Raw genomic sequence first — 13,673 nt, forward strand, 5'->3', positions numbered from 1 at the left:
AAGAACCTTGGCGTGATCCTGGACAACACCCTGTCGTTCTCAACTAACATCAAGGCGGTGACCCGTTCCTGTAGGTTCATGCTCTACAACATTCGCAGAGTACGACCCTGCCTCACGCAGGAAGCGGCGCAGGTCCTAATCCAGGCACTTGTCATCTCCCGTCTGGATTACTGCAACTCGCTGTTGGCTGGGCTCCCTGCCTGTGCCATTAAACCCCTACAACTCATCCAGAACGCCGCAGCCCGTCTGGTGTTCAACTTTCCCAAGTTCTCTCACGTCACCCCGCTCCTCCGCTCTCTCCACTGGCTTCCAGTTGAAGCTCGCATCCGCTACAAGACCATGGTGCTTGCCTACGGAGCTGTGAGGGGAACGGCACCTCCGTACCTTCAGGCTCTGATCAGGCCCTACACCCAAACAAGGGCACTGCGTTCATCCACCTCTGGCCTGCTCGCCTCCCTACCTCTGAGGAAGTACAGTTCCCGCTCAGCCCAGTCAAAACTGTTCGCTGCTCTGGGACCCCAATGGTGGAACAAACTCCCTCACGACGCCAGGTCAGCGGAGTCAATCACCACCTTCCGGAGACACCTGAAACCCCACCTCTTTAAGGAATACCTAGGATAGGATAAAGTAATCCTTCTAACCCCCCCCCCCCCTTAAAAGAGTTAGATGCACTATTGTAAAGTGGTTGTTCCACTGGATATCATAAGGTGAATGCACCAATTTGTAAGTCGCTCTGGATAAGAGCGTCTGCTAAATGACTTAAATGTAATGTAAATGTAAGAGCACCACCTTAATTGGTAACCCTGATATGTCTGTCATTGAGAGAATGCTTTTCTTTCCACAAAGGAAAATGTCTGTAAGTCTGTTTTATGATGCTTTAAGGTCCTTTCCTGCTGTCGATACACAGAGGGTGAAACAAGTGTGGGAGAAAGAATTGTCTGTGACTATTGACGAAGAGATGTGGGAGGACATTTGGAGATATGCAAAAACAATATCTATATGTAATCGTACTAGAGCAATCCAATTAAGAATAATACACCGATTGCATATATCCCCAAATCGCAGACATGCCTTTAGCCCCTCTTCCTCTTCTCCTCAGTGTCTTAAATGCAAAACTGATACAGGCACCCTAACACATTGTTTATGGTCATGTACCAAAATACAAAGATACTGGTCTGGTGTTCTGCAAGAAATTGAAAAGATCCTAGGGGTTGATCTAGAATTGGACCCAGTTTCTTTACTGTTGGGTCTCCCTAGTAGGCATGTTACTTCTGTGAGTAAGAGGAGGCTTTATAACATCCTTACCTTTGCTGCAAGGAAAAACATCCTTTTACGGTGGATTAGTGATAAGGTTCCTTCTATTAAAGATTGGCATAAGATACTTTTTGAATGGGTGCCTCTGGAATATCTGACATGTACATTGCATTCTAAAACAGATCAGTTCTACAAAGTGTGGGAACCCTATCTAAATTACCTAGAACCTGAGGTATCAGCTATTATGCTGCAAGGATTCTCTTAGAATGGTGGTGATCTATGTATTCAGAACTACACTGTATGTTCCATGTGTGGAACCTAACTTCTTAGTTTAAACCGAGCTTTTTTGTTTAATCTCTGTTTGTAAGTTTGTTTAAAATGTATGTATTGAGAGACGCAATGATGGGGATAGGGTGAGAGAAGCGGGGATAGGAAAGTGGTGTGCGTATGTGTGTATAGGTATATGTGTATATATATATGTATGCGCAGATATGTGTAGGCGGGTGCCGTATTTTTTTATTATTATTATTATTTTTTGCCTTGTCTCTGTTGTTGTATCTCTTTAATATGGGTGAAAATTGTGAAATTCCAATAAAAATACTGTAAAAAAAAAAAAAAAAAAAAAAAACAGAAATAACTTATTTACATAAGTATTCAGACCCTTTGCTATGAGACCCAAAATTGAGCTCAGGTGCATCCTGTTTCCATTGATCATCCTTGAGATGTTTCTACAACTTGATTGGAGTCCACCTGTGGTAAATTCAATTGATTGGACATGATATGGAAAGGCACACACCTGTCTATGTAAGGTCCCACAGTTGAAAGTGCATGTCAGAGCAAAAAACTATCCATGAGGTCGAATGAATTGTCTGTAGACCTCCGAGAAAGGATTGTGTCGAGGCACAGATCTGGGGAAGGGTACCAAAATGTCAGCAGCATCGAAGGTCCCCAAGAACACAGTGGCCTGCACCATTCTTAAATGGAAGAAGTTTGGAATCACCAAAACTCTTCCTAGACCTGGCCACCTGGCCAAACTGAGCAATCGGGGGAGAAGGGCCTTGGTCAGGGAGGTGATTAAGAACCCGATGGTGACTCTGACAGAGCTTCAGATTTTTTCTGTGGAGATGGGAGAACCTTCCAGAAGGACAACCATCTCTGCAGCACTCCACCAATCAGGCCTTTGTGGTAGTGGCCAGACAGAAGCCACTCCTCAGGAAAAGGCACATGACAGCCCGCTTAGAGTTTGCCAAAAGCCTCTAAAAGACTCTCAGACCATGAGAAACAAGAATCTCTGGTCTGATCTAATCAAGATTGAGCTCTTTGTCCTGAATACAAAGCATCACGTCTGGAGGAAACCTTGCACCATCCCTACGGTGAAGCATGGTGGTGGCAGCATCATGCTGTGGGATGTTTTTCAGCTGCAGGGACTAGGAGACTAGTCAGGATCGAAGGGAAAGATGATTGGAGCAAAGTACAGAGAGATCCTTGATGAAAATATGCTCCGGAGTGCTCAGGACCTCAGACTGGGGAGAAGGTTCACCTTCTAACAGGATAACGACCCTAAGCACACACCCAAGACAAGGCAGGAGTGGCTTCGGGTCAAGTCTCTGAATGTCCTTGAGTGGCACAGCCAGATCCAGGGGAGAGAGGGAGAGGGCCGGCAATTGCATTGGGGAACGTTCCTCCATGGCTGTTTCCTAAACCAAGTGTAGATGTGGACATGATTGAGGGCAGGAGATAATTGGGTGACATGAGACGGTGTGTAGAGTTTTTAATGATATAAGCAGATAGTTCAAAGGATCCAGTCAGTGGTAGGGTGGGGGCAGGGGTGTATATCCCAGATTTCAATGTTAGTGTATGTAAGCGGTTAACTGATTATGTGTCAGTGTATGCAGCAAAGTTGATGACCATGATTATAGGTTTGAGATGGGTGGAGGAGGTGAAACCACTCAGAGTGGTGATCTGCTCTGATTCGGCTGCAGTGTTGGATAGTGTGAAGACGGGCAGGTCAGATAGGTTAGACTTGTTTAGTGGAGATGACGGTGCTGTTAATGGGATAGGAGAGGATGGGAGTGGTGTTGAGCTTTTGCTTGGTTCCCGCCCATGTGGGTGTGGAGGGTAATGTGAAGGCCGATGTGGTGGCTAAGAGTGCTGTGAGGAGAGAGGGGGTAGATATTCAGGTCCCGCTGGGCCACAGGGAAGTCAAGTCCTTAATCCAGGCAAAAGGGTTCGATCTTTGGCAAAGGCAGTGGGATGCTAGGTATAAGGGGAGGAACATTGTTTGCGTGCACCGGTCAGTAAATAAAGAGGTGGGGAGTATGGGATGTAGGAGAAAGGAAGCTGTGTAGAGTAGACTACGGTTTGGGCATACAGGTTTGAATGCCACATTGTGGATGATAGGGAGACATGAAACAGGGCTGTGTGATGAGTGTTTAGTGGACGAAACAGTGGATCATGTGTTGATATTTTGTGAACGGTATGACGTACAATACCAGTCAAAAGTTTGGACACACCTACCTATTCCAGGGTTTTTCTTACTTTTAGAATAATAGACATCAAAACTATGAAATAACACTTATGGAATCATGTAGTAACCAAAAAAGTGTTAAATTCTAAATAAATCACAGACAGTGATTTATTTAGCAAAGCACCCCCACACCATCACACCACCTCCTCCATGCTTCACGGTGGAAACCACACATGCAGAGATCATCCATTCACCTACTCTGCATCTCAGAAAGACACAGCTGTTGTAACCAAAAATCTCACATTTGGGCTCATCAGACCAAAGGACAGATTTCCACTGGTCTAATGTCCATTGCTCGTGTTTCTTGGCCCAAGCAAGTCTCTTCTTATTATTGGTGTCCTTTAGTAGTGGTTTCTTTGCAGCAAATCCACCATGAAGGCCTGATTCATACAGTTTCCTCTGAACAGTTGATGTTGAGATGTGTCTGTTACTTGAACTCTGTGAAGCATTTATTTTGGCTGCAATTTCTGAGGCTGGTAACTCTAATGAACTTATGCTCTGCAGCAGAGGTAACTCTGGGTCTTCCTTTCCTGTGGCGGTCCTCATGAGAAACAGTTTCATCATAGCGCTTGACGGTTTTTGCAACTGCACTTGAAGAAACTTTTCCATATTGACTTACATTCATGTCTTAAAGTAATGATGAACTGTAATTTCTCTTTGCTTATTTGAGTTGTTCTTGCCATAGTATGGACTTGGTGTTTTACCAAATAGGGATATCTTCTGTATACCACCCTTATCTTGCAAAACGCAACTGATTGGCTCAAACGCATTAAGAAGGAAAGACATTTTACAAATTAACTTTTAACAAGGCACACCTTTTAACTAAAATGCATTCCAGTTGACTACATCATGAAGCTGGTTGAGAGAATGCCAAGTGTGCAAAGCTGTCATCAAGGCAAAGGGTGGCTACATTGAAGAATCTAAAATCTCAAATATATTTTGATTTGTTTAACACTTTTTTGGTTACTACATGATTCCATATTTGTTATTTAATAGTTTTGATGTCTTCCCTATTATTCTACAATGTAGAAAATAGTAAAACATTAAGAAAAACCCTTGACTGGTAATGTAGATAGGGAGAGATTGTGTGAAACGGTTAGAGAGGCTGGACAGGGTTGGAGTTTGGGGGGAGTAAATGGGAGGGAAGTGGTATTTCACTTTCTTAGAGGAACAGGACTAATGAAGATAATTACATTTTGGTAGGCTGTGACTGGCCTTACACTCCAGTACAGTAGGTGGTGTATGCACCTTAAAAGTTGGATGTGATCCGCCAATCCAATCCCAAAGAAGAAGAAGCAGAGGGGGCTGGTTGGAACAGTTCACTTGAAAGGGGTTCTGAAGAGGAATCATGGAACAAGAGCAGGAATATTGGGACAGGGACACAGAAATGTGGATTTCTGAGGAGGAATGGAGGCGGAAAAAGAGGAAGAGGTGGTTGAAGAGAATGAAGAAAGCAGAAGATGGATTTGAATCTGAGGAAGAAGGCAATAAAAATTATAGGGTGTTGAGGATGATTAGTGTCAAACAGAGTGAACCATGAGCCAGACTGAGTTCTAGAGGAGAAATTGAAGTGAATGAGGGCGAGTTAAGTGAGGTGGAAGGTGTGGTGAAGAGCTTGACATCGTTGGACAAAATACAAAATAATCTAGTTCAATAGGAGTGACATTTTTGGAGAAAGTGGACCCTTGCCTTTTGGCAGATCCATTTGTGGTTTCAAGATTGGTGGGAAATGAGTTGGGTGCATTAGAATCCATGAAGGTAACCTGAAGTGGACTTTTTCTTTTTGTTTATGTTTCTTCTGACCAGACGGAGCAGGCGCTCCGTGTCACGCAACTTGGGTCAAGATCTATTTTGTGCTTTGCTCTTAGGAACAGGGCACAATTGAAAGGAGTGATTTCTGGGATAGCGTTAAGTGTGGCAGTGGAGCAATTGAAGTTGAAGATTTCCGGTGTTTGTGAAGCCCGCTGTTTGGTGCGACACAGACCTGGTGGGGAGCGTGGTGAAACAGAGGAGTCACTGTCAGTCCTTTTGAGTTTTGAGTCAGAGTCTTTACCCGACAAGGTCATGTTAGGATATATCAGTTATCCTGTTTGAGCTTTTGTGGCGAATCCGTTGCGCTGTTTCAGGTACAATGTTTATGGTTATGTCACAGCAGTGTGTAGGAGGGAGATTCCATGATGTGAGAAGTGTGCAGGGGGGCAGAGGATTGTGTAGTTTTGGTAAAGTTGTGTGTGTCAACTGTAGTGGTGCCCATGTTGCTGGGGATGGGAAGTGTCCGGTACGAGAGAGGCAGGTTGAGGTGGCCAGAGACTAGTCCAGAAGGTGTTGTATGCTGAGGCAGTGAAGAAAGCAGAGGCGGATGGGTCAAAGGTGAGGAATCCTGAGAGGAGCCCATTGAGTCGTAGATCTGTGCCAGCACAGAGGGAGAGGCCACAGTGTTTTGAGCTTCAGTGAGGCTGCCTTGTTAGCGTTCATAGCAATGGTTATCAACTGTACCGCAGAAAGGGAACGTAAATCACAGAAAATAGATGCTGCGGTGACAGCTGCAGAGAAGTATTTGGGTATATGAGATTTGAATTCAGAAGAGTTACAGGGTGTGTTGAGTGGGGGTGTCCCGTCCTCCCAGGCCGTTGGCATGGTGTAGGAGCAGATAGGGTCAATGTAGTGGAATGGGGTGGTGGGTTTTTTAATGAGTGTAGCTGGCAGCTGGCTATATGAAATTTTGGAGATTTTTTAAAATGAAATAGCGCCAGATAGTTGTAGGGTTGATTGGTGGTGAATGTATATATATACATTAGGTATGTATTGTTTTGAACGTATCATTAGACTGGTCATATATATTTTTTATTCAAAAATTAAAAGGGGTAAAAAATATATATATATAAAAAATATATTTTTGTATAACGTGATTGAACATACATTACTGCACAGTAGGTGGCGAAATGCACAAACAAACGGTGCAAACGCCATGATACCAAATAATAAGAAGAAGAAGTAGTGGGGGCTGGTAGTGTGCTCATTGGTTGGTGTGAGTTGTTTTTTACGGTGTGTGGCGTGCGTGGGCGTGTGTGGACGCGTGGTACGTATGACCAGTCTAATGATACGTTCAAAACAACTCGGAACTGGGAACCCCGAAATCTGACTTCAGCGCGTTCAAAACAAATGGGAACTCGAACAAAAAAAACGAGCTCCGACTGGGAAAGGTCATCCAACTCGGAATTTCAACTCGGGAACTCGGGCCTCTTTCTCGAACTCCGACTTTAGTGATCCCGATGTAATGATCTGACATCGTATTGTTCAAAGTTCCCAGTGGTTTTGAACGCGGCATTTTATCAAAGTGAAAGTTGTTAACGTTAGTCAACACAATGCAACTGCAGCGCTACAACTAAATAGATCGATTGTTGCAAATTATGTGGCCATAGAACGACATATACAAGGATAGAAAAGGCCAAGACGATAATAAAATGAGCTGTCTGCAAGATGAATTTGAGGTAGGCTACGGTAAACTTAGTTTTCATTTGGGCAATAACACTGTTTTATATGGTCAATTTCTATGCGCCTTTCTTTTTATTGTAGTCCTACGGGTCCAATGTCCAATTTGTGTTTTGGTCGATGTGAAACTTTTAACGTTGGATAAGAATAGTGTTTTTTATCACATTTCTCATACGTTTAGCCTAAGCCTAAATAACGTCATCAAACACTATAGAGTTATTACACTTTATAAGTAGGCCTATGTGGTTAGAGAGGACAGGGCAAGAGCAGTGTGTTTCATTGTGCGTTGTGTTGTGATCTGTTTTTGAATAAACCATGACCTTAGGCTGCATTTGCATTTGTTGCAATGTTCTGTCGATCTTCCTGTTGAATGTGCCCGATCTTCTATTTGATTTACAACATGATTGAGTGCATCCTGTTTATTTTAGATTATTATTGTCCTTTTCTTATTTGTCTGTTAACTCAGCTGGAGAAAAGTGTCAGGCGGTTCAGGGAGACATTCCATGGAAAGATAGCTGTGGAAAAGGCAACCTTACTGATGAGACGCTATGCCAACAACCATCAAATGGTCACCTGGGCAGTTATACTGAAGAAAGGCAACGGTAAAGAAATGGTTTACAGTAAATGCAAACCCCAGTCATACCACCATAGGAAACCCTATGGAGTGTTTTCCAATACACTGGGTCCTGTAATAAAAAGCTTGCTCAATGGGGATTCTCCGTTAAATGTGCCCCTTAGTCAGAACTATGATTCATCTGTCCTGGAAACTATCCCTTAAAGTGGCAATTTGCAGTTGCTACATCCATTTGTTGGACTTATGCATTTATGATATGTACCCATTGATTCTTGAACTGTGGTACCCCATCAGAACCCAAAATATAAGCTCGTTTTACTCCATTGTTTGTAAACAAAGTAAATGTAAACAAACGCTATATAGCCTCAAAACATGGTTAAAACTATAATTTTTATATCATGGATGGTCAGTTCTTGCAGCCACAGCTCTGTGTATACATTTAAAAGTGGCTACATTTCTCCAGCCCCATCCCTACATTATTTACAGAAACAGGGGCGGGGAAGCCTCTTTGTTATTGTTTCAGCTGCTGATTGCCTCTTTAACCTCTCTATTCAGACATGATCTCTGGTGGTTTAACAACCATACCTATTTTATTTGCGTTAAAGGGTTGGCCATGTTGACAATCTAATCTCTGATTCTTCCTCTTTCTCTACTCTTGCCGTGCAGAGCTGGATGATGAGGACAGAAAATGCTTAGAGACGGATCAGGCTGTCAAGGTTACATTAATAAATGCCATACTATTCTCTGTCGCATTATGTGTGTCTCTTTGGCTTAGGGGTGTATCCAGGAGGGTCTGTATTTCTTTGAACATGTGGTCTTTGTGGTCATAAACATGATAGTTCAGTTGTACACTGACCCTTGACCCACCTCTCTCTCTTTCAGAATGTGGTGCAGAGACTCACAGCTGAGGACAGGGAACCTCTGGTCCCTCCTGCACAACAGGTACAACACAGTCACGGTGTTAGTTAGTCCCTTTTCATTGGGTTAAAGAGTCAATGTTCCTCAGAAGACATCTGGATTTCAGGCATTTCAGCATAATGCAAAAATCTCTGTTGATGTTGAAGTTCCGTATTCCATAACCATATTGGTAATGGTTAATAACACATTGGGAATAGATTTGTGAGCTATTATAACAACATTGTTCAAGGGCTGAAAGAGGGAATAAAACTCCTATCATATTACATTGGTCCTATATCCAATCTGATAATCAGGTTGGTAAATTGGTTGCCTTGACTATTTCTAATTCTATGACTTACATTTTGTCTTCCCTACAGCACCGAGGAAGCAGACAGCCTGAAGACGATAATGATATCAAGGTCAGTCATCCACAGGCTATTTTCCGACTTTACTGGTGGGGAAAGAGATGAAGGGTTAAGTGGATGGCTAACTGAAAGGTGTGTGTGCGCATGAGTGCGTCCCTGCCTTTATGTGTGTGGCTCGTGTGTGTTGAGTCTTCAGGAGCTGGGAGAGCGTCTGCGGGTCCTGCCTCTCACTGAGAAGAACAAGAGAATGTTTGATAATGCCCAGCGCCACCTCACCCCCTCTGTCCTGCACCAGTTTGCCTGTCAGACCTGTGACAAGGACTGGTGGCGTCGGGTGCCCCAGAGGAAGAGGGTAATGCTCTTCCATACATACCCACCTGGTATCCACCGTGGTCTTCACACATTGGTACACTGTTTGATATGCATGCCAAACCCATGCACAATAGTTCAAAAGTATTTCCCCATGCCTGTGTCTGTAACTGTGTTTCTGTTACCTTGTTACTTTGTCTTAGAATGTGTATTTCACATGGCCAGTTCATCTACTAACCGGGGCCTCCACTGACTGTCATCTCTCCTAGGTATCTCGCTGTCACCTGTGCAAGAAGAAATATGACCCTGTCCCTTATGACAAAATGTGGGGTATTGGAGAGTTCTGCTGCACCAAATGCACACGCTCCTTCAGGTAAAAGCTGGAGCTGTCCTGTACATGTGTGATTATGAGAAATTATACATGTGATTTAATCTCTATGCACTTGGTTTGATTTGTCCATCAGAGGCTTTGGGAGGATGGATTTGGGCTCCCCCTGCTACTCCTGTCGAACTCTGGTGATCCCAACAGAGATTCTTCCTCCACGCAAGGGAGGGGTAGGAGTAGTAGGACCCAGAAAACCTACCCCACACAGCTGCCTCGCTGAGGACTGTTACAACAGACAAGGTTAAACCACACACACACACACACACACACACACACACACACACACACACACACACACACACACACACACACACACACACACACACACACACACACACACACACACACACACACACACACACACACACACACAGGATTCCTTTACAGTGCAATGCACTGTGGTTTGTAGAGTGTGTTACTACAAACAAGTACCACCAGATGGCGTCCTTTTACATGTCTGTCTGGCTGCTGGCTCCAGCCAACTAACTGGCCTTGTACTTCCATGCCAGAGCCCCATGTTCCTGGGACAGAGTGTGTCCACCCCCGCAGTCGCCAGAGGAACAGGAAGCCTCGCGTGGTCAATCCCAGCTCCATCCACATCAGCTCCGGCTCCACCGTCAACACCTGCCTGAGCCAAGGAAGCCTGGAGAACCTGTACGACCTCATCATGGATGACATCAGAGAGGAGAGTGAAGAGGACAACAGTAGTGGTAGCAGCAGCAGCTAGAGCAGCACTGATGTTACCAGTGACCAACAGTCGTGAGCAGCTTCCATGCTTCCCCAATGGTGCTTCCAACGATCAGGATATGATGGCTTACCTTAGGTTCACATTCAGTGTGAGGATGGCATCTCATAGGCCTACCAACATAGTATTGGTTCTACTTTCCTTTCATTTTAAAAACCATGAAAATACTGTTCAATATTCACAACAGTCAGATGATATAAGTGAGATGATATAACTAGTTTCACGTTTTGCTTTTGGCTTTGTTTATGCTTATTAAAGTGTTGCCACGTGTTGCTGCTGCTTTGTTAATGTCTGAATGACAACGGGAGATTGACCGCTCTGGCTACTGCCCAAAATTCTGGCTTTACTTTTGGTTACCTATTCAGGAGTTAGTTTTCTAGTGATGTGTGTGTTCAAATAGATTTGTCATATCAACTTGAACAACAATATATTATAAAACACAAATAATGCATTTTGGTTTCCCCCCCAAAAACACAAATAATGCATTATGAAATCGTACTATTATTAATTTTCAATACGACTCGGGTTCAAATCAAATTGTATTTGCCACATGCACCGAATACAACAGGTGAAACGCTTACTTACAAGCCCTTAACCAGCAATGCAGAGTTTTAAAAAATAATAATAAAAAATATTCAAAAACGTAACTGTAACGGCTGTCGGTAGAAGAAGGTGAGGACCAAGGTGCAGCTTGATACGTGTTCATATTATTTATTCGAAACGGAACACTAAATACAAAATAACAAAAGGAATAACCGAAACAGTTCTGACAGGTGATACAAACACTAAACAGAAAATAACCACCCACCACTACCAGTGGGAAAACAGGCTACCTAAGTATGGTTCTCAATCAGAGACAACGATAGACAGCTGCCTCTGATTGGGAACCATACCAGGCCAAAACATAGAAATACAAAACCTAGACATACAAACATAGAATGCCCACCCACATCACACCCTGACCAAACAAAAATAGAAACATACAAAGCAATCTACGGTCAGGGTGTGACAGTAACACAATAAAATAACAATAACGAGGCTATATATAGGGGTTCCCGGTACCGAGTCAATGTGCGGGGTACAGGTTAATTGAGGTAATATGTACATGTAGATAGGGGTAAAGTGACTATGCATAGATAATAAACAGCAAGTAGAAGCAGGGTAAAAAAGGGGGTCAATGCAAATAGTCCGGGTAGCCATTTGATTAACTGTTCAGGAGTCTTATGGCTTGGGGAAAGAAGCTATTAAGGAGCCTTTTGAATCTAGACTTGGCGCTCTGGTACCGCTTGCCGTGCGGTAGCAGAGAGAACAGTGTATGATATGGGTGGCTGGATTCTTTCACAATTTTTAGGAGGAAAAATCACAGACATGCCACCGTGGATTTTAATATATCACTGTAAATAATTTAGAAGAGACCTGTACACCAATAAAGCACAGTGTATTCTGTTTGTTTAAGAATAACCCGAGAAAAACATTTACAGTGGGGTTCAAAGTTATTGATAAAGATTGACAAAGATAAGCAATATTGACTTTATAAACTAAAGAATTCAAATACTGAGCTATATTGTATGCGGAAAAAATTGGGAAATTATTATTTTATACTAATAATACAATTCCTCAGAGAAAGAGATGTTGTTTAACAAGTAATATTTTTTTTTCTCAAAAGGGTAGTGGTCAAAATTATTGACACCCCTAAAGATTCTAATAAATAAAATAGTCAAATGTTCCTAGCACACAATGACTACATCAAGCTTGTTACTACAAACTTTTTGGATGCATTTTCAGTTCGTTTAAGTTGTGTTTCAGATCATTTTGTGCCCAATAGAAATTAATGGTAAATCATGTATTGTGTCTTTTTGGAATCACTTTTATTGTAAATAAGAATATAATGTTTCTAAACACTTCTACATTAATGTGGGTGCTACCTTGATTGCGGATAATCCTTAATGAATCGTAAATAATGATGAGGGAAAAAGTTACAGAGGGACTAAACTCCTAGGTATAACATTGGATGGTCTACATGTACATACTACCTCAATCAGCCTGACTAACCGGTGTCTGTATGTAGCCTCGCTACTTTTATAGCCTCGCTACTGTATATAGCCTGTCTTTTTACAGTTGTTTTATTTCTTTACTTACCTATTGTTCACCTAATACCTTTTTTGCACTATTGGTTAGTAAGTAAGTATTTCACTGTAAGGTCTACCTACACCTGTTGTATTTAGTGCACGTGACAATTAAACTTTGATTTGATTTGAATTATCATTGGATGGTCAATTATCATATTGACTAAGTTGTTGTGAAGATGGGGAGGGGTATGTCCCATCTTGATTACTGTCCGGTAATATGGTCAAATGAAGCAAAGAAAAACATAGCAAATCTGCAGCTGTTTGAAAACAGCAGCACGCCTTGCCCTTACAGTGCATTCGGAAAGTATTCAGACCCCTTGACTTTTTCCACATTTTGTTACGTTACAGCCTTATTCTAAAATTGATTCAATTGTTTTTTTCTCATCAATCTACATACAGTACCCCATAATGACAAAGCAAAAACAGGTTTTTAGACATTTTTTCTCATTTATAATTTTTTTTTTACAAAACTGAAATATTACATGTACATAAGTATTCAGACCCTTTACTCAGTACTTTGTTGAAGCAACTTTTGGCAGCGATTACAGCCTCAAGTCTTCTTGGGTAGGACACTACAAGCTTGGCACACCTGTATTTGGAGAGTTTCTCCCATTCTTCTCTGGAGATCCTCTCAAGCTCTGTCAGGTTGGATGGGCATCGCTGCACAGCTATTTTCAGGTCTTTCCAGAGATGTTCGATCGGGTTCAAGTCCGGGCTCTGGCTGGGCCACTCAGGGACATTCAGAGACTTGTCCCGAAGCCACTCCTGCATTGTCTTGGCTGTGTGCTTAGGGTCGTTATCCTGTTTGAAGGTGAACCTTCGCCCCAGTCTGAGGTCCTGAGTACTCTAGAGCAGGTTTTCATCAAAGATCTCTCTGTACTTTGCTCCATTCATCTTTCCCTCAATCCTGACTAGTCTCTCAGTCCCTGCTGCTGAAAAACATCCCACAGCATGATGCTGCCACCACCCTGCTTCACCGTAGAGATGGTGCTAGGT

At 42.8% G+C, this 13,673-nt stretch overlaps 1 protein-coding gene across 2 annotated transcripts; it reads left to right on the forward strand.

The window, feature by feature from the left end:
* The first annotated feature begins 6,862 nt into the window (after nt 1-6,862).
* Nucleotides 6,863-10,820, forward strand: LOC139565158 (shiftless antiviral inhibitor of ribosomal frameshifting protein homolog). 2 transcript variants are annotated; one of them, XM_071385294.1, is made up of 9 exons: nt 6,863-7,272; nt 7,740-7,875; nt 8,514-8,563; nt 8,730-8,789; nt 9,122-9,163; nt 9,306-9,461; nt 9,688-9,791; nt 9,883-10,043; nt 10,313-10,820. In XM_071385294.1, the coding sequence occupies exons 1-9, from the start codon at nt 7,246-7,248 to the stop codon at nt 10,528-10,530; spliced, it is 954 nt and encodes a 317-aa protein (XP_071241395.1). In that variant the 5' UTR covers nt 6,863-7,245; the 3' UTR covers nt 10,531-10,820. The 2 variants fall into 2 exon arrangements, with proteins under 2 accessions (XP_071241395.1, XP_071241394.1); XM_071385293.1 differs by having other exon boundaries at nt 6,884-7,272; nt 9,306-9,515.
* Nucleotides 10,821-13,673: the final 2,853 nt, after the last annotated feature.

This window comes from Salvelinus alpinus, chromosome 36 (genome assembly GCF_045679555.1).
Source record: "Salvelinus alpinus chromosome 36, SLU_Salpinus.1, whole genome shotgun sequence".
Lineage (NCBI taxonomy): Eukaryota > Metazoa > Chordata > Actinopteri > Salmoniformes > Salmonidae > Salvelinus > Salvelinus alpinus.